The sequence below is a fragment of the Necator americanus genome, chromosome I (assembly GCF_031761385.1).
Source record: "Necator americanus strain Aroian chromosome I, whole genome shotgun sequence".
Taxonomy (NCBI): Eukaryota; Metazoa; Nematoda; class Chromadorea; order Rhabditida; family Ancylostomatidae; genus Necator; species Necator americanus.
The window spans coordinates 14,579,540-14,599,823 of NC_087371.1; the positions used below are offsets into that span (position 1 = coordinate 14,579,540).

General features: G+C 41.5%; 1 protein-coding gene across 3 annotated transcripts in view; it reads left to right on the forward strand.

Annotated features, from left to right (window-relative positions):
- The window catches only part of RB195_005560 (uncharacterized protein), a gene marked incomplete at both ends in the record, with an annotated part of 123,139 nt that overhangs the window by 56,243 nt on the left and 46,612 nt on the right, over positions 1-20,284 (forward strand). For all 3 annotated transcript variants that reach the window (XM_064178140.1, XM_064178141.1, XM_064178138.1), the window contains 55 exons: positions 29-2,755; positions 2,909-3,060; positions 3,139-3,236; positions 3,885-4,076; positions 4,146-4,321; positions 4,381-4,505; positions 4,605-4,694; positions 5,296-5,391; positions 5,458-5,531; positions 6,362-6,467; positions 6,536-6,638; positions 6,695-6,836; positions 6,966-7,122; positions 7,187-7,237; positions 7,299-7,433; positions 7,665-7,739; positions 7,867-8,003; positions 8,062-8,170; positions 8,391-8,554; positions 8,669-8,786; positions 9,111-9,277; positions 9,389-9,506; positions 10,023-10,189; positions 10,246-10,363; positions 10,875-11,044; positions 11,216-11,333; positions 11,677-11,820; positions 11,881-11,994; positions 12,051-12,134; positions 12,188-12,303; positions 12,955-13,069; positions 13,207-13,311; positions 13,721-13,854; positions 14,140-14,218; positions 14,554-14,687; positions 14,756-14,873; positions 14,926-15,057; positions 15,430-15,510; positions 15,783-15,914; positions 16,052-16,182; positions 16,379-16,541; positions 16,605-16,741; positions 17,022-17,109; positions 17,200-17,287; positions 17,577-17,726; positions 17,818-17,982; positions 18,193-18,326; positions 18,567-18,672; positions 18,742-18,833; positions 18,889-19,010; positions 19,195-19,370; positions 19,438-19,553; positions 19,611-19,706; positions 19,911-20,025; positions 20,091-20,251. In XM_064178140.1, coding sequence (XP_064035218.1) covers positions 29-2,755; positions 2,909-3,060; positions 3,139-3,236; positions 3,885-4,076; positions 4,146-4,321; positions 4,381-4,505; positions 4,605-4,694; positions 5,296-5,391; positions 5,458-5,531; positions 6,362-6,467; positions 6,536-6,638; positions 6,695-6,836; positions 6,966-7,122; positions 7,187-7,237; positions 7,299-7,433; positions 7,665-7,739; positions 7,867-8,003; positions 8,062-8,170; positions 8,391-8,554; positions 8,669-8,786; positions 9,111-9,277; positions 9,389-9,506; positions 10,023-10,189; positions 10,246-10,363; positions 10,875-11,044; positions 11,216-11,333; positions 11,677-11,820; positions 11,881-11,994; positions 12,051-12,134; positions 12,188-12,303; positions 12,955-13,069; positions 13,207-13,311; positions 13,721-13,854; positions 14,140-14,218; positions 14,554-14,687; positions 14,756-14,873; positions 14,926-15,057; positions 15,430-15,510; positions 15,783-15,914; positions 16,052-16,182; positions 16,379-16,541; positions 16,605-16,741; positions 17,022-17,109; positions 17,200-17,287; positions 17,577-17,726; positions 17,818-17,982; positions 18,193-18,326; positions 18,567-18,672; positions 18,742-18,833; positions 18,889-19,010; positions 19,195-19,370; positions 19,438-19,553; positions 19,611-19,706; positions 19,911-20,025; positions 20,091-20,251 — 9,413 coding nt within the window. The remainder of the gene's footprint in view (positions 1-28; positions 2,756-2,908; positions 3,061-3,138; positions 3,237-3,884; positions 4,077-4,145; positions 4,322-4,380; positions 4,506-4,604; positions 4,695-5,295; positions 5,392-5,457; positions 5,532-6,361; positions 6,468-6,535; positions 6,639-6,694; positions 6,837-6,965; positions 7,123-7,186; positions 7,238-7,298; positions 7,434-7,664; positions 7,740-7,866; positions 8,004-8,061; positions 8,171-8,390; positions 8,555-8,668; positions 8,787-9,110; positions 9,278-9,388; positions 9,507-10,022; positions 10,190-10,245; positions 10,364-10,874; positions 11,045-11,215; positions 11,334-11,676; positions 11,821-11,880; positions 11,995-12,050; positions 12,135-12,187; positions 12,304-12,954; positions 13,070-13,206; positions 13,312-13,720; positions 13,855-14,139; positions 14,219-14,553; positions 14,688-14,755; positions 14,874-14,925; positions 15,058-15,429; positions 15,511-15,782; positions 15,915-16,051; positions 16,183-16,378; positions 16,542-16,604; positions 16,742-17,021; positions 17,110-17,199; positions 17,288-17,576; positions 17,727-17,817; positions 17,983-18,192; positions 18,327-18,566; positions 18,673-18,741; positions 18,834-18,888; positions 19,011-19,194; positions 19,371-19,437; positions 19,554-19,610; positions 19,707-19,910; positions 20,026-20,090; positions 20,252-20,284) is intronic.

Below are 20,284 nucleotides of genomic sequence, written 5' to 3' on the forward strand. Positions count from 1 at the left end.
TTGCACCCTTCAACTAACTGCATTCCAGCACCACTCGCACCTACATTCACAAAGCCGCTCACGGACCAATCAGTATCGATCGGCGACCAACTCGTTCTGTTTTGTTCCATAAAAGGCATGCCGCAGCCGACTGTAGAATTCTACCACGAAACTGTTAGAATACGGTCATCTGAGAGGATATCTATCGAACACGATGCGTCAAATACTCACTGGAGGATATTGATGAAAGAAAGCGTTGAAGAAGATCTGGGAAAGTATCGTGCTGTAGCAAAGAATACCGTAGGAACCGCTATTTCAGAGGCTACAGTGACGAGGAAGAGCGTACCGCCAATGTTTGAACAAGGCCTAAAGAGCACATCGGTGAAGGAGAGCGAGGAGATAAGGATGGAAGTAAAGGTAACTGGCACCGAACCAGAAGTATGTTGGTTCATGAATGACAAACTGATCACGGAAGATGAAGTGCACGAAATCAGGAAGAGTGAATCCACGCACACTTATAGTCTGATTGTCAAGAAGGCCAGTCTCACAGATGCCGGCAAATATACCGCCAAAGCAACGAACCTCGCCGGAAGCGTGGAAAGTTCAGCTGAAGTTATCGTAATTCAGGCGTTAGAAAAACCCACATTCATTAAAGAACTGACGTCCACAGAAGTGAAAGTTAGCGAAACGGCAACGTTGAGGGTTTCTGTGAAAGGCACCCCTGCTCCAGAAGTATCGTGGAAGAAAGACGGTCAGCCTGTGGACATTGACAACGTTCATATCGTATCAAAGAAAGATAGCGAGGAAAATTTCTCAATAACAATCAACTCTGCACGTGTAGAGGATGCAGGAAGATATACTTGCGAAGCCAAGAATGTGGCCGGTACTACTGAATGCTCAGCAAGCTTTGCCGTTGTCAAGGACGTAGAAGGACCGCAATTTACGGAGAAACTCCAGCCAATCCAAGTCAAGGAAATGGAGACGGTAAAACTGTCAGTGACTGTTACTGGAACTCCTGAACCACAGGTTGAATGGTTTAAAGACGACAGACCAGTAGAAATTGACAACATTCACACAATTGCTAAAGAAGAGGGCAGCGGTCACTTCACGTTGACAATCAATGAGAGTAAAGTGACTGATATTGGGAGATACTCCTGTAAGGCGACAAATGCAGCTGGTGAAGCTAGAACTGAGGCAACTGTTCATGTCGCCAAGGAATCCGCGGCTCCACAATTCACTGAGTACCTCAAACCTATAGAGGCCAGAGAGACGGAAACAGTGAAACTATCAGTGACAGTGATAGGAATACCAGAACCAAAAGTGTCATGGTTCAAGGATGACAGACCTGTTGAGATTGACAACGTCCATACAATTGCGAAGGATGAAGGGAGCGGTCACTTCACATTGACGATCCAGAACTCTAAAGTGACTGATGTTGGCAGATATTCTTGCAAAGCCACTAATGAAGTTGGAGTTGCTCAAACCGAAGCTTCAATTGTTATAGCAAAAGAATCGAAAGCGCCTGAATTTACGGAAGTTCTGCGACCAGTTGAGGTCAAAGAAACTGAAACAGTCAATTTGTCAGTAACAGTGATAGGAGTGCCTCAGCCGCATATAACATGGTACAAAAACGACGTTGCAATAAACATTGATGGGGTTCATGTTCTTTCAAAGGATGAAGGCAATGGACACTTCACACTCAGCATCAAAGAGGCTCTTACCACAGATGTTGGTGTCTACTCAGCCAGAGCCACCAACGAAGTTGGAGAAGCTCGTAGCGATGCATCCGTCAATGTAGGCAAGCTGTCAACTGCTCCTCTCTTCACAGAAGAGTTGAAACCTATCGAAGTTAAAGAGACCGAAACATTGCTGTTGTCAGTATCAGTGACAGGAACCCCACAACCGGAACTAACATGGTTTAAGGATAACGTCAAAATCGACGTTGACAACGTCAGAGTTGTTGTCAAAGAAGAGGCACCTGGTCGATACACGTTGGAAATTAAGGATGCACGTTTGACTGACATAGGAAAATACACTTGTAAAGCTAGTAGTGCAGCAGGAGAAGCACAAACAGCCGCTCATATGGCTGTCATCGAGGATCTCGTTGTCCCACACTTTGTGGAGGGGCTGAAACCTTTAGAGATAGAAGAAGGCAAACCTGCTGAACTTTCTTGTACCGTTGTTGGTAAGCCAGAACCAGAAATTGTCTGGTTAAGAGATGGTGTACCAGTGCAAATCGATGACTCTCACGTGATCAGTAAAGACGCTGAGGGAAAGAATACGCTGATAATTAAGGATACACGCGCTAGTGACGTCGGAACCTACACTTGTCAGGCTACTAACAAGGCAGGCAAGGATGTCAGCGTGGCGGACATAAAAATCCCGAAATACGGTTTTGAGAAGATTAAGGCGGAGCAGGTTGAGCCCCTTTTCATTGAGCCTCTTCAAGAGGCAGTAGCCGCTGAGGGGAAGACAGTCGTTCTGGAATGCCGAGTTAACAAGGAATCCCAACCAGAGATTCGCTGGTTCAAAGATGACGCTCCAATCGAACTTGGTCAGCACATGGTTATGGAAACTCTGGAAGACGGCAAAATCAAACTCACCATCCACAATACAACCAAAGAAGATATTGGCTCATATCGTTGTGAAGCGGTGAACGTAGCTGGTAAAGCCAAAACTGAAGCCAGACTACAGTACGCCACTTCCGTGCAGGAAATCGTCGCAGATGAAAGTGAACAACTCGCTGAGATTACACCGGACACCGCACGCCCAGCGGGTGAATTTTTCATTTTCATTTTTATTTTCACATCAACTCACCGCATAGTGCACGTTTCACGTTCTTGCCAACTTTTGTGTTCTCAATTTTTGACTGTGTTGTGGGTTATTTCAGTGTTTATTGCGTGATATTTTTTGAAGTGTGCCTTTTTAGAAGCCGTAGAGACTAAAGCCGGCCGAGGACCGCCGGAATTTGTAGAGTTGTTGCGATCATGTACTGTGAACGAAAAGCAACAAGCTGTATTGAAATGTAAGGTGAAGGGTGAGCCGAGACCAAAGATCAAATGGACGAAAGAAGGAAAGGAGGTAGTATACGACCATAAGAACGATTTCGTTATGGCAACTACAGTTCAGTAGATCATGGCAATGACAAATATTTATTAGGTGGAGATGTTGACGCGTATCCGCACCGAATACAAAGATGATGGCACATTGACAATGACAATTGACGAAGTAACGCAGCAGGATGCTGGAGAGTACAGGTAAGCAATAGAGATCCTAAGCAGGAATGCTGAGGCACAATGTTACAGCGGAAGCAAGACCTATTTTAAAATTTTGGGTGTAGAAGTAGTTACGCACAATATTAGCAACAATAGAACTACGCCGGCAGATCCAGAAGAACTACTCCCTGGGACTTCGGCGGTCTCAACATGATGGGACAATGTACATAGTCAAATTGAGCCAAAGAACTAACTGCCCACTATATCTAATATAGCAACAAATTCAAAAACTATGGCATAAAAATGTAATTTCTATGTTACAACGTGTACAAACACGCACGAGGACGAATAAGGGTAACAGGAGGAAATAGCGACTATCAATATATGCTAAAATGAAAATCAGGACAACAGTAAAAGCTTAAGTTGAGGCGAATTAGAGATGAAAGGAGCTGAACGCTCGTTGGATGAAAAAAACACTTGTACCGAAAGAAAGAAGCGACTATTTCTCGCTGCGCCTTTTTTTTCGAAGCTCCAGGGTTCTTTGCAGGACCCTATGCACCGGAGCTTCGAAAATCGCGTATCCGTCAACTTCTTTCCATATTACCTCGAAAGTTGCTTGTAACTGAGAAATCAGCTTCCGAGGGCCTGAGCAGTTCACCGTGCTGACTCAACTTCTCTTTTTTTTTGCAGATGCTATGCCGAAAATGAGCTGGGCAGTGCTTGGACTGAGGGTCCAATTATTATCGCCGCTTTCGGAGCTCCACCTCAAGAAGGAGAAGCCCCCGATTTTATCATGCCTGTACGGCCAGTTGTGGTTGGTGAAGGAGAGACAGCCGTCTTGGAGGGTAAAATCTCCGGAAAGCCGAAACCCACTGTCAAATGGTGAGCCTCATCGTATCTTTCTTACCTCTTTGGTATAGTCAGAATCTGAGACATCAAAACCCTCTTTAGGTACAAGAACGGTGAACTGCTCAAGCCCTCGGACAAAGTTGTCATGGAATCCTTGGATGATGGCACACAACGTTTAACGGTGAAAGACGCCACTATGAACGATATGGATGAATATCGATGCGAGGCTTCTAATGAGTTTGGTGATGTATGGAGTGATGTTACGTTGACTGTGAAAGGTGAGGCGGACATTATTTGGTTGTTCATGAACTCGGAAGTGAAAATTCACTTGTTCCAGCAAAACCACAGGAAGCGCCATCATTTGAGAAAACTCTAGTTGAAGTGGCCGTTGTTGAAGGCGAAACTGCTACATACGAATGTAAGGTGACCGGACAACCTCAACCTGAGATCAAATGGTTCAAGGTCAGCTGATTTTCCACGGATTAGATAATTTCCTGAAAAGAATATGTACAACGCTAGGATTCTCTTTGATTTTATACACTGAGTTTCATTGAATTCAAGGACAAGGAAGAGATTTCATCCACCGATCAACATTTCGTGCAGACCAGAGAAGCGGACGGTACTGCTCGCCTTGTTATCAGATCGGCTAAGGTGAGTCTCGGAAGCAGAATTTCTTTTGTCCCCAAATAGCATTGAAAATATGCAAATATTCGAAAGCAAATGAAGTTATGGTCCTACTTGCACTAACCGCAGAATGAAGGAACTAAATTAGTGACTGGTAATTTGCGAAGAGGCTTGACCATTGGTCGCTTACCATTAGAACTTTTCGCAGGTGTTCAAAATCTGGAAATAACGTAATGTGGCACAGCTATCGCTTATCCAAAATTGGTTGGATTCGAAAACGTGCTTTTGTAGCTGACTCGGTTCTCTTTCGTATAAAAGATGTGTATGACTACGCAGATTTTTGAGCGATTGTCAACTGCAACACTCATGTACGTCAGAGAACTTCTTTTGATTTTTTCGGGAGTATTTCTTGAAAAACTATTACCAGCGAATAGAATTGATTATCTCGAATATTAATAGTACTTATGAATTGTAATGAACTTTTGCCGACAGTTAGAGTACCCTTTCGAAAAATGTGTAGACAGGTCCATCACCTTCGCTATGCGATTTTCGCAACGTTCACATTCATTTCGACAGTGTTTGCGGTGATCTCTTCACTATGGTCCATTATTGATAACTTGTTTCTTAGGTGAAAGATTCTGGTGAGATTCGCTGTGAAGCTCGAAACCCAGTTGGTACGGCTCGCACGGATGCACCGCTTACCGTAACCATTCCGGAAGAAGAGGTAGGTTCACCTGCTATGATTTGAGGACATTTTTACTTTGGTTTTTGTTTTATCTACACATTTAAGGTCGCACCTGAATTCGCTCGTGATTTGACAGCCTGCCAAGTTCAGGAGGGAGAAATTGCGCAATTCGAGTGCAAGTAAGTGACGCTAGTTATGTTTTTTTAGTTATCCAGTGTCTGCTGTAGACAGACCTTTGTAACAGACACCTGTTCATATTAACAAAAATGATATAGGATAATTTTTCCATCGTTATCCAAAAATCAATTTAGTGATACTCACCTGTTTGGTCGCAAAATTCAGTCGCAAATGACCCAAGTTGAGATTTGAGGGAAAAACTTTTAAGATTATATTTGTATCTTCTTTTTTTCTTGTAAGAAATACCAAGTACAGCAGGAGGCAACCGTTGGAGATGCTATGGTAACACTATTTATATACGTGTGTCCTTTTCGAGCAAAAAATAGCTCCTCCATACACCGCTGTTGCTACACTTACATCTGATACCTGGCCACGCCCACATTTGTCCGTGCTCCGGTATCATACGTACACAAGATCTTCTGCGAACATCAATTTTTTCAAAACCCTTCAAAAACGTCCGATTTTACTTTATGTGGAGACTGCTATTCCCTTCCAGTACACTGCTGGGTGTTTCACAACCATAAACAATCAATATTTTACTTAGAGTGAGTGTAGTGTAGTGGTTAGAGGTTCCGCTCCCTAAACGATCGATCGAAGGTTCGAATCCGTCCTATTGCTCGCCGAGTCTTTCATCCTCCGAGATCGATAAACTGGTACCAGACCTGTCTGGGAGGAGAAAAACACTGATTTGACACATCGGCTAGCCATAACTCATTGTTTGGTCCAGTTACCCGTTCGTGAACCTCAAACGATTCTGAATTGAAGTGAACGTGGGGGCGCATCCTAAGCGGATTGATTAACGCCAGACACTGTATCCTTTTACTTTACCTAGGGTCAAAGGCACTCCGCTTCCTGTTGTTCGATGGTTCAAAGACGGTGAAGAACTCAAACCTGGCGATGGCATAAAGATTGAATCCCTTCCGGATGGCACTAATAGGGTTAGCGCTAAATTTCCTTTGATCACTTATTCCCAGAATTATCTATTTTACCTAACCACCCCATTTAGTTGACCATTGACAAAGCAAAACTTGCTGATCAGGGCAATTACCGCGTGGAAGCGACAAATGCTGCTGGATCAATGAGCAGCAAAGCACCATTATCAGTACAAGGTACAGCCAAATCTTCCTTCAAACGTGAACTGGTTAGCGAAATCAATAAATTTCAGCTCCAGAGACACTGAAGATCAAGAAGCCACTAAGCGATGTCAACACCGAAAGAGGAACCAAGATTCTACTGTCTGTTGAAGTTGAAGGAAAGCCTAAGACTGTAAAATGGTATAAGGGCACCGAACAAGTCACCACAACCAGGTGAGTTTTTGATGCAAATTAATGATTTTTTCTTGAGATACAGTCAGCCCTTACCGTGTTTCAGGAACAGTTTGTCCCTATATTTCATTATTTTGTTGGTTTGTGCCTGAGGCGAGTAACAAATTTCAGCACCACAAAGATCGAACAGGTTTCTGACGTTGAATACAAACTCGTTGTCGAAAACTGTGAAATGACCGATGCGGGCGCGTATCGTGTTGTTCTATCTACTGAAAGCGAATCCGTCGAATCTAGCTGCACAGTAACCATCAGTGAGAAGGCCGTTAAGGTACTCTACTCTGCGGCGTTACTGCACTCTCATGCAGCACGAATAAGTCAATTTAAAAATTTAGGTCTCAATGCCATCGTTCAAGAAGGGTCTCAATGACCAAACTGTTCCCAAGGTTTGGTGCTAGAAATTCTTCCAGACATTTGCATGTCTATTTATCATTATCGACTGTGCAGGGACAAACACTTGTGCTCGAAGTTGAAGTGGAAGGACAACCGAAGAAAGTGAAATGGTATAAGAATGGTGACGAGCTTAAAGATGCGAAGGCCGAAGATCTTGGTAATGGAAAGTATCGGCTTACTGTACCCGATGTGAGTACTATACTGGAGTTGGTAGAAGGGATCGGTCTTATTGTTTGACCTGTTGGTCCTCTTTTCACGAATGCTAGTTTTTTCTTAAATGTCAGGAGGCAAACGCCCAAAACATCTGCATTCTCATCATGAAGTTACTTCCGTGTATTTTCTGTGTATAGATCAATGAATTGTCGTCTAGGAATGCAAACATCGATTTTTGTCCCGGATCTATTTTTTAATCACTTTTAGTTCAAAGACTCCGACGTTGGTGAGTACAGCGTCACTGCTGAAAACGACGTCGGTGAAGTGGAGAGTAAATCAAAGGTGAGTGAATTTTTATGGTCCACAGAAGAAATTATCTGTAGCTTCGTTTCAAGAATGTACCCTGACTCCTTAATCAGTAGTCCAATGAATACTGTAATCCTCATACTTTAGCAGCAGAAAATTCCAGGTCACTCTGCAAGGACCCACTGATGACGGTAAAGGTAAACCAGAGATCGTCTCTGGATTGGTTCCAACTACTGTCAAACAAGGCGAAACAGCAATGTTCTCGGTGAAAGTTAAAGGACCTGTCAAGACTGTGAAATGGTACAGTGGTGCCTTTGCACACATAGTTATTTAGCAATGTATACATAGACAATTTTAGGTATAAAAATGGCAAAGAAGTACCGGATGCAAAGACCAAGGACAACAGTGATGGTTCCTATGAGCTCAGCGTTCCGAATGCTCAGAAGGAGGATATGGCTGACTACAAGGTAGATGATATTTAGTTTTTCCCCGTTTGGTCATTTTCAAATTGTCTTTCGATTTTTAATGCGTTAGTCGCGGGCGGTGCTCATAGAGAGCGGGTGCTTCGACTGGGGAGACGCAGAAGTCCACGAAATTTGCTTTCCACGAATATCCCATTAATAACGCTGCCATATCACTAAGATATTTCCCTCTCGACTCATTTAAATAACGTTTTCGTCTTCTCAGGTTGTCATCTCGAACGATGCCGGTGACGCTGAGTCCTCCGCTGCCCTCACTGTCAAGTTGCCAGGGATCGAAATTGTTAAAGGACTTGCTGATACTACAGTACCCCAGAAGCAAACCGGAACCTTGGAGATCGAAACCAATAAACCGCCGAAGGAAGTGAAGTGGTGGGTCTCGCGCTCTATTCAGGCCTTTTAAAATGAGGATTTGGCTTGGCATTGTTAATATCTCATACAGTATTTATGGATTTTACAATATAGCTGTTGATCGTTGCTGACTAGGTATAAGAATGGCAAGGAAATCACACCATCCGATAAAGCTCAACCAAAAAAAGTTGACAATAACAAGTATCAGCTCGTTATTCCGGATGCTGGCAAGGATGATACGGCAGACTACAAGGTACTGTAATCTTACTACTGTTCATGTTAGCCAAAATTAAGTAAACCTTATGCGGGGGCAAAGCGACCGACATTTTCTCCGTTTTTTCTATACCCATTACTTTTCAAGAATCAAATTTAAAAAAAAAAACCGGAATTCTCTGAAATAGTGATTATGAAACAAACAAACATGAAGCATCTGGAAAAGTTTATTTGTGCAAAATTTTTCCACACTTCTAACTGTTTAAAATAATCCTGGAAAATAGTTCTTTTTGAAATGAAGTTTCTTGGATTTATCATCTTTTGTCTGTATGTCGTTTACGGTAATTTCATTCCTGCACTTTAGGTGGTGCTTACCGATGATGATGGTAACAATGCTGAGTCATCTTGTGCGTTGACAGTTAAACTGCCCGGAATTGAAATTGTCAAAGGATTGGAGGATACCTCGGTACCTAAAGGACAAAAAGCTGTGCTCTCCGTTGAGACTTCCCAGCCACCGAAACAGATCAAATGGCTAGTTATTCGATCCTTGATTTTTTGCATTTTGTGCTTTTTTTCTCCTTAAAATTCCTTAGAAGAAATCCTTCGAATTTCATGGGGTACATGTATACATGCTGATTACAGGTACAAAAATGGTAAGGAGTTGTCACCAAGCGACAAGGCAAAGCCGGAGAAGGTCGCCGACAACAAGTACCAGCTCGTTATTCCTGATACTGGCAAGGATGACACCGCTAATTACACGGTACTAGTTTTATATCAGAAAAATACTTGTTTAGATGAGTTTAACTTGATTGATTAATTTCTCTTCTTCGAAATCTACCTGATCCACATTATTTTTGGTAGTTATTTTCATATTTTTGAGAATATGTTTTGTCGTTTTAGGAAAATTACTCAGTTTTCATGAATAAGGCTTTCTTGCGTTTTTTTTTTGCCCTCACATTAATGTGCTCTCAGCTACACAAAATGAAAAAAGACCAACTGAAAACACTAAGAACAGTTGTGCTATAAAGATTATCCGATTCGACAAGGAAATTTTGCAAAAAAAAAGCAACCACTTCATCTACTCATTTCTCACGAGTCAATTTTCGCCCGGGAATTTCTGTGGGATCGTTGACAATGCCTAAAACTGTCTTGATTCGTCAATGGATAGGTTCACAAGGAGGAAACGTAATGAAACTAGATGTTAACTTGCCTAAGACGAGGAATTTTTTACAGTTCCACTTTTAAGGGTAATGTATTTTACATTTCTCTGACTCAGGTGATGCTAACTGACGATGATGGTAACAATGCCGAGTCATCATGCGCACTGACCGTTAAACTGCCTGGAATTGAAATTGTCAAGGGTCTAGAGGACACATCGGTGCCTAAAGGACAAAAAGCAGTGTTGTCTGTAGAGACTAACGGACCACCGAAAGAGATTAAATGGTTAGATGCTTTGGTATTTGATCTTTGGATTTTTCCAGATGAATCAATTTTTTAAGGTACAAAAATGGCAAAGAACTCTCTCCATCTGACAAGGCAAAACCAGAAAAAGTTGCGGATAACAAGTATCAACTTCTTATTCCCGACACTGACAAGGATGACACGGCTGACTATAAGGTAAGTCGTGAAATGCTACGCAGTTCAAGTAATAACACCTGCGGGGCTAGAGACGCAGAGGAGCGGCGAAATCTACTTCTCTGCCGTCTCCTCTTTGTGTCGTTCTACAGCGACTATGTGCATCTGAAGCGCGGAAATGCAATAAATGTTCCTACGTTTTCCAAATCTTTTGGTTTTCGACTAAGCTTTCGATTCTCTATTTCTTCATTTTTTATGCAAATTAAATTTGATATCTTCACTCGTTTTAATTTTTCTTTTTTTCACTTCCTTGTTTTGCATTTAACTCTAATTAGACTTTTGCTGTAACTTAATAACTGAATTATATTTTTTTTTCATAGGGACGTGTCTCTTTGTTACACACCTAAAGAACTTCCAATTCAATGAGATTTTTGAATGATAGTGATGATAATTATAATTATCATATGGGGACCCGAACTTCCTTTTAGAAGAGTGACTAGATTAGTCCTATCGATTATTCTTATCCACAGATTTTTCAAGTCAACAATTCCAGGTCGTTCTCATTGATGACGACGGTAACAGCGCTGACTCATCGTGTGCCCTTACGGTCAAACTACCGTCACCCATAGAGATTGTGAAAGGACTAGAGGACACAACCGTACCTAAGGGACAAAAAGCCGTGCTCGAGGTGGAGAGCAGCAAGCCGCCCAAGCAGGTCAAATGGTGGGATATTTATCGTTGTTTTGCTCTAACTCTTCATTTCTTTCGGTTTTTTTAAAACTGTTTCCAAGAGTTGAAGACCAGTATTCGGCTAGAATTCGGCATTTCTACTGCTATGCACGTGTGTTGATTACGGGGAATTCCTGGATCAGTGGATGAAGTTTACCAATTCAGGTACAAAAACGGTAAAGAATTATCCCCATCTGACAAATCAGAACATAAGCAAATCGGTGACAATAAGCATCAATTGGTTATTCCCGACGCTAATGATGAGGATACCGCTGACTACAAGGTAAACATAGTTTCTACATCTGATTTCGAGAAAATACTGCAATTTTATGGCGCGAAAAAACCATAAAATTTCGTTTGTATGAATATTCGAACCAGGAATTTAACCTTTACAAGACGATTACAATCTTGTCATTGAGCTACAATAACGAGGATGTCCGTTCGACGTGAATGAAACAAACGACCTGAAACTAAAAAAAAATATGCAACATTTTTTCTTTCTCACTTTTTCTTTATAGTTCCTTCAGAGCTTTCTTTGTCGTTGAGTTTGGTCATTTCTGTCGAATCCTAAACATAATATTTGTAAATATATTTCAATGTGGATTCTGGGAAATGGTAATTTTAAGGTTATTCTCACCGATGACGACGGCAACACCGCTGATTCGTTCTGTTCTCTTACCGTACGACTTCCTGACAAAGAACCGAAGATCATTAAAGGACTTGGAGATCGTACAGTACCCTGTGGGCTACCAACTATCTGGGAAGTGGAGGTGAAGACCTATCAACTGATCGGACCAATACCTAGAAATCCTATGCCTTTTTTGTTTCAGACCGAAAACGAACCACGAGTTGTCAAGTGGTACAAAAACGGTAAGGAACTGGCGGGAGCAGCAGCGGCACAGGTGAAAATATCCAAGATCGACGATAACCATTACACGCTTGAGGTTGATTTTGTACTAGTTGTCCCAATTCCGAGTTGAAACGATTTTTTCGGTTTTAGATCCCGAAATGTGCTGTTGAAGACAGCGGTGACTACAAGGTTGAGGTTTCAAATGATGCTGGTATGGCGAACAGCAGCGGCAAGGTTAGGGAGTTGATATTGATTTTTTAATCCCCTGGAATATTCGATGATTTCAGCTCACTGTCGAGCCACAAATTACCTTCCTCACTCCACTTAAGGATCAAGAAATCACGGAGGGTGAAAATGCCGAATTCCAAGTCGAAACCAACGCTAAACCACATATTGTTAAATGGTAAGAAAATTTCTTTTCATGCTTCTTATAGCTAATTTTCTTGACAGTTTCTGCCGAACTTGTACAGGTGGTTCAGAATTCTGTTGAGGTTCAGTGCAATACCTTTAAAAACCGAATAGAAATTCTTTTTTGAATTTAAACAGCAAGGAGTTAAAAGGGGAAAAAATGTGCGGTGCTACCGTATCAAGAAATCACTGTCTCGTCGACTGCTTCAACTTTGCTTCATTCTCCCGCAGTTGCTTCAGTGCTGCAAAGTTGTGGAAATGTTTCAAAATTCTCTTTTGCATTTACCCGTTGCATTCGTACCGCTCATAAACAAACCATACATATTTATCCAGCAACTAGTGTAGGACAACTACGGTAGATCTGCAACTCCGATTGCGAATAATTTCACAACTTTTTGAAAAATCAAACGTTTTCCTTTAGAAGAAGAGTGCACACAAAACCAAAATAATTTCTTTGTGATTAATTGAAATTTCAGAATATTTGGGAAGCGTTTTAAAAATATTTTTTTTTCGGACTTGACGCTGATCCTATTCTTTTCCCTTTGTTTTTATTGATGAAAAAAATGACCTACTGCGGATACTAGCATTACTTTGATTTCTATGCCAACATTTGAAAAAGTTCCCTTTAAAAATTTTTTCAATTCAGGTACAAGAATGGACAGGAGATCACTCCGGATGCGAGATTTGTCATTTCCGGAGAGGACACCAAGTACAAACTGGTTATTAAGAATGCCATCCGCGAGGATGCCGCTGAATTCAAGGTAAATGGGCGGGTCTAATTCTTAGTCTAGTTGCGAGCACTTGGAGTTCAGACAAAAAAGAAAACAATAGTCAAATGAAATGAACCATTCTCTTAATGTTTTATTTCATTTGACTATTGGCTAAGTTGATTTTTTAGGTGATTCTGTCTAACTCCGCTGGTGACGCCGATTCGTCTGCTAAACTCACAGTCAAGAAAGCCAAGCCAGGAGTGCCGAAGATCATTAAAGGATTGGAGGATCAGGTTAGCAAAGAACCAATATATATACATATATAATGTGACCAACACTATATATAATATAGACCAATATAATATGCATTAGGTATTATATATTGGTTTATATATAATATGACATATTATATTATGTAAATATGTATTATATTATAATATATACTGTAACATTGTATATTATTTATTACAATATATATGTATATTAGATAACTACTGCTAATTCTTTTTCTTTGAAACTCCACTCATTTCCATCGAAGTTTCCTTGCTGCAACTTTACACGGATCGTTCACTTTTTGAGGATTCGTCAGCAAAACTTAAAAGGATGGGGATTCTAGTGGATCATCGATTGAGTGTCGATACATCATGCACTCAGATCTCACTTCGGTGCTACAGTGCTGTGCTATTAACACGTTAATTGCAGATAGTAGCCAAAGGAGCCTCACTTGTCTTTGAAGTCAAGGTTGAAGGCGAAGTGGAAGAGGTTCGATGGGCCAAGGATACGGTGCCAATCATAGCCGGAACTAACGCCATTATTGAGAAGGTCGACGATCAAACGTAAGAACGTTTAACGTGTTTCGATAGCTTTTTGGTTGCTTTCAACGACTAAGATTACAGAACGTGTACCATGGTAGAAACCTACTTTTGAAGGATATTGATGCACTCTCATTTAATTATTTAACCTGCGAATCTGATAGAATCTAAGAGAAAATCATGGAAAAGAACATACGTGCATAGTAAATGTAGAATCAGACTAATCAATAAGTCAATATTCTGTCTGGGATCTTCATCTCTGGACTCGTTTCAAGCAACGAATTCATCCCATTCATTTGCAACTTATAGATATCGATTGACAATCCCTAAGGCAGATTTCGATAACGCTGGACATTACACTGTAGAGGCGATTAACGAGAGCGGAAAGGTTTGTGGATCTTTCTGGAGTTCTCTGAGTGTTTTTTTTACAAAGTACAATTTCAATCATTTGTGTGAAGAACATCTACATTTAACTGAAATTTCTAATAATTTTTTTTGGTGTTTCTCTGGTATCACCATAGAATGCCTTGAGAGGAAAAGGAGAAAATATACATGTTTTGTGATTTTAATTCTAAAAAAAAATAAAAAGACTAAAAAGAGAAATTTAAAAAAAAGATTAAAAACACCAAAATGTGAGGAAGGAGATAAAGTCTAGCTGCAAAAATTGAGTTCCAAATCTGGAAGGAAGATAATTCCTTGTTTTTGATGAGTAATCTATTCCAGGCTGCCTCCGACGCTAAGGGTGAAGTTGACGAGAAACCCGAAATTGTCAAAGGGCTTAACGACATCGAAGTGTCTGAGGGAGACGATGAAGTTTTCAAGGTCGAAGTCTCCACACCGGTCCGCACTGTAAAATGGTAGGTCTCGAAACGAGTTTTGAGACTAACATTTCAATTAGGAAAATATTTGAACAGGTGCTTTTTAGGTATAAGAATGGTCAAGAACTCAAACCATCAATTCATATGGAACAGAAGAAGATTGGGCCTAAGAAATATGAACTCGCTATCAACAGAGCCGAAATGGACGATGGAGCAACTTATAGGGTTTGTCGAATATCGATCACTATGGATTAGCAAGCAGTTATCCGATTTTAAGGTTGTGCTATCGAATGCTGCTGGCGAATGCGATTCATCTGCTCAGCTTACGGTAACAAAACCGAATATTTTGAAGATGTTAGAAGGACTTAAAGATATTGATGTGGACGAGGGACAACCGATAGAATTGAAGGTCAGATGATCGTTAATTTATTGACTGGATTCATAGATTAGGGCGGGTGTGGCGCAGTCGGTTAGAATCCACACGGTCGAGGGTTCGAAACCGCCCTAGTGCAAACCAAGCCTTTCATCCCTCCGGGGTCGATAAATTGGTACCAGACTTGTCTGGGAGGATAAAAACACTGACTTGATCATCGGCTGGCCCCCACAAGTCATTGTATAGGCTAACACGCGTTCCAAAAACCTCAACGATTACGAATTCCAATAAAACGCGTTGGCGCATCCCGAGTGGATTGATACGCCAGTGACTTTATCCTTTTTATTCATAGAATCTTAAAAGGGGTTCAGATTTGGCAAATTTCACCAATGGAACAATGATTTTCAGGTCAAAGTTGAAGGAATGCCTAAGACAGTGAAATGGTATAAGAATGGAGCTGAGATCACTCCTAGCGATCATCTACAACTGGTAACTGATAAATTTCTTCTTCTATTGAGAAAATTCCTCCTTCATCGTTTTTCGTCCGTTTATTTCGTTTATTACGAATATGATCTAGCAACTTCTTAAACACTTCTCTATCGAGATCACAGTTGTTTTTCAGTTTTCAAAAGAAAAAAGGTCCTTTTAATCTGAGAGATTCTGTAGAGTTCCTCATTTTCCCCCAAAATTTTTTTTATTGAAGAAGTCTAGTATTTTTCAGACTTAAAAAACTTTCAGTTCTACATCCTATCTTTTTCTAGAAGGAGAATCCAGAAACCGGCGAGTATTCGCTTCTGATTCCGCAATCGGAAAAGAGCGATGGTGCCGCATATCGTATCTTATTGGCGAATGACAAGGGCGAGATCTACAGTGGTTCGATTGCACATGTGAAGGTATGTTGTAGTTCGGGCAATGATCCTGTAAATATCACCGTTATCTTCTCATTGATCATACACATTTCTTAAACGTTGAGATAGCGACGAGTTTTTTTTTCTTCTGTTTTGAAAAATCCTCACGATAGCAATTACAGACGCCAAAACTAAAGGATATCGTGAAACCGGCTAATTTCCTGTCACCTCTGGAAGACACCGAAGTTCTCGAAGGAGAAACTCTCACGTTGAAATGTGTTGTCGCCGGTGATCCATTCCCAGAGCTTACATGGTAGGTCCATCTTTCTTTGGACACCATTATGGGAGGTGAAGGGGGGAACAGCCATTGAAGTCTAAAGTTGCGTCCTAAAGAAGAAGAGAAAAATTCAAACAAGTCGTCCTTCTGCACATTGTATCTTCTATATCCTTCGAAAAAGGTGGAAATCCCCCGCATGTATCTCTTTCATTGACGAACTCTGATTTTCAAGGACAAAGGATGGCGTTGAACTGGAGAAAGACGAACGCTTGGTAATGCGCGTTGCACTGGATGGAACGGCTACGCTCAGAATTCGTGACGCTAAAAAATCAGACTTCGGACAATATCGTATCACCGCCAAAAATGAAGGAGGAACGGAAACAAGTGCTTGCCAGGTGCTATCTAATCTCCGACTTACGTAGATTACTGTATTCGGGATGAACTTCCAAGTCTTATAGGTCACCGTGAAAGAAAAAGGCGAAGAACCATCAAAACCACGATTCATCATTCCATTGAAATCATGCGAGGCTGAAATCGGCGCGAAACAGATGTTTGAGGTGAAAGTGCGAGGGTTCCCGAAACCTACGCTTGAATGGTGAGATCTAACAGAAATTGGACGCTCACGTTGAACAAGCATAGTTTGTAATAGTTGATCTTCATTGATCTTGATTGTGGTGCTAGTCGAATGAAGCAAGTATTACTTTTCTACCGCTTCTTTTGGCTAGAACCACGATCAATGAGGATCGACAAAAATCAACTTGTGTTTACCAAAAGAGGGAAGTTAAAGAGATTGCGACGGTAGCTCAGAAAAAATATCCTATGAAACAACGCATGGTGTTTCTCTTCTGGACCCACACAATATTCTTCTATTCTAGGCTCCTCAACGAACAACCTCTCGTACTCGATGACCGTGTCACTGTTGAAGACCTTGGAGCTGGGAACTACTGCCTTACAATTAAGGATGTAAGTACCGTACTGTACAGTAGTGTGCGCTTATTCTATGGTGGTGTGCAGAGTTATGTAACCATGAGAATCACTTCATCTCCGTTGCAGGTCAGAGAATCCGATTACGGTACTTTGCGCTGCAGAGCCACTAATGAACTTGGTAAAGATGAATGTCAAGCAGAATTTGGTAGATCAGGTGAGCAACTCCTTTAACTAGTGTGTACAGTAACCACAAGTTTCCTGTTTTTCTGTAGGGTTTTGATTATACAGGGGCACTTGTTAATTTTTGTATCCTTTTCATCGGAATGTCACCAGTATTGTGTCCTTTTTCGAAAACGTTAGCAGATCGATGGTAATGGTCGATATATTCGTTCGGACTTTAAGGTTGTGCGTACTACGCTCTCATGGATATAAATTCCGTAACTGACCCTGGCTGGATTAGTTACGTGTCGATATCTAGAACAAATCGTTCCTCAATTTTTTAGGTGCACGAGGTGGACGCGAAACGGACGACCGTTATCCACCGAGGTTCAACGTACCATTGTGGGACAGGCGGATCCCGATCAACGATCCGTTATCGATTGAGTGTCATGTGGACGCGAAACCTACCGCAGAGATCGAATGGTTCAAAGATGGTTAGCATTTCAAAATATCTTCAACCCTTTTCGAGATCTAACTATGGCAAATTCCCTATTGTTTTCTTTTCTTTCAACTTCTAATTTCTAGGCAAAAAGCTCGAGGCTAGCGAATCGGTAGAGATCCGAAACACTCCGGATGGCGCTTGTCGCGTGAGGATAGCCCGATTTGGTCGAGAAGAAGTCGGTGTCTACCAATGTGTGGCTACAAATCCACTTGGCGTTGCTGAAACAAGATCGACCTACACCGTCGAGGGTATGTTGGACAGTTCTCGCGCTTGTTCTGCATTATTTTATATACTAGTTTTGGGGATTCTCAGTAGAAATTAGCACGATTACTTAAGTGGGCTGTCTGCAAAAGGTGGTAGATATGAAATTGACAGTTTTCTAGCAGTTTAACTTATTTCATCATGGTTCAACACAATTTTTCTCTAATTGCAGATTTTCTGATATTACATCTTTTTAGTAACCGAAGAAGAAGAGATCGTAGAAAGGAAGGAATATGCTCCACGGTTCAACCCAGGCCTCCAGGATAAGGCCGTCAATGCTGGACAAAGCGTCCGATTATCTTGTGCTGTTGATGCACTACCGAAGGCTGGTGTGAGTAATTTTTTGTAATAAGAAAATCTGTAGCAGTCTCCTAATGGCTAGGGGAAATTATGTAAACAAAGTAACAACTTATAACTTTGTTAATTTATATAGAACGAGAATTATTATTGTTTTCTCGGAAAAATTGAATTTCTCTTGAACATTCCTTGCCATTTCCCTTAATTAAAACTACCTATTTTTCGGTTTCGTTTAAAACTCGCCGAGTTGTTTTAGTGAAAATATTTTTTGTAGATCGTTTGGTACAAGGATGGACTTCCACTTCGATCTGGAGGACGCTTCACAATCACCTACTCGGAAGACGGTACTTGTACTCTGGATATCAATGACGTTGTTGGAGGTAAATCCAACAAATAAATTCGCTTTTTTCCTCCATCCTTGCTGTAGCCTTAAAATATATCGATTACAGGCGACGAAGGTGCCTACAGATGTGTTGCTAGCAATGAACATGGTTCGACGAACACAAGCTGCTTAGTGTCTGTTAAGGTCCCTAAGACTGAGGTAAGTCCGTAGTTGGTGATGAACTACGGCCATCACATTGTATCATTGCTTCTAGGCGAAGAAAGAAGGCGAGGAGCCGTTCTTCACCAAGGGACTTGTGGATATGTGGACGGATCGTGGCGAAACATTTACTATGACATGTGCCGTGAAAGGAGATCCATTCCCTGAGATCAAATGGTAAGCCCCGCCACTTTTTAGCACAACGAACTGAAGAAGGATTAGGGTGGGTTTGAAGTAAGTAGCGGAAGTCGAGCAAGCCAAATCTACTAGTTGAATTTGTGGACGAGTGAATTGATAGAATGGATGAATGAATCAATGCTATGCGGCATCCACGGAATAATTAGTAAATATATCTGCCTAGGTACCGCAACGGTACATTGGTCCGTAGCACAGCCCGTACCATCATTGAGACCACAGAAGAAGGTATTTGCTCCCTAACAGTCAAGGAATGTACCATGAGTGACGAGGGTATTTATCGCTGCGAAGCTGAAAACAAATACGGAAAGGCGAAAACGCAAGCGACTACACACGTGCAAGGTGAGCTCACATGTCGACTTTGTGTGTTAATTAACGTCGGATCATCGCAAAAACCTCGAGCATTCAGTTTCGCTCGGCAAAGGTGAAGCACCGAAGCTCGAAATGGGATCTCCACCCAAATTTGTCATCCCACTTGAGGATCAGACAGTGCTTCTCAATGGAATTATCGATCTGGAATGCAAGGTACATTAATAAGTGCGTGAATATCGATAGGTCAACGGATTCAATTCAATGCTACAGGTTACCGGTCAACCTATGCCGCAGGTGAAATGGTCCAAGGACGGTGGTCCAATCTGGGAAGACTCTAGGTATCAATGGGAAATCGATGAAGCCAAGGTAATACGCGGTTACCAAGTACTGAAATGGAACGTACGGCCCTGTGAAATATAATGAGCTTAGATAATGGGATTTTTCGTTAGACTTATTTAATTAATGCTTTTGGCTTCTCTTCCTCTTTTGACTCCGTTGGTTATAGAGGAGGATAGTTTCAGCAATCCACAGCTATATTTCTGCGAATTTCTACCATATTTCCTCTTTCAGGGAATGTACCACCTTCGAATAACGTCAGCCACCGTAAACGATGAAGGAACGTATCGTTGCGTTGCAACTAACGAATCCGGATCAGCTACTACTAAATCATTTGTTAGGATTGATGGTAAGCGCTCTGCAAACGCGTTAGTTCTTTGATTTTTGCTCGAATATAGTAGCGCTTCTCCTTAGATGGCATGTTACCCGCCCATGTACCCGCCACGAATGTCCCACCGCGATTCACCATTCGACTCGGGGACGCTCGCGCTATCGAGGGACAGCCGCTTCGACTCGAGTGCAAGGTGGAAGGTTCACCACTTCCAAATCTCACATGGCACAAGGATGGAGCTCAGGTACTTCAAGTTGTCCATAAGGCTCCCTTATCT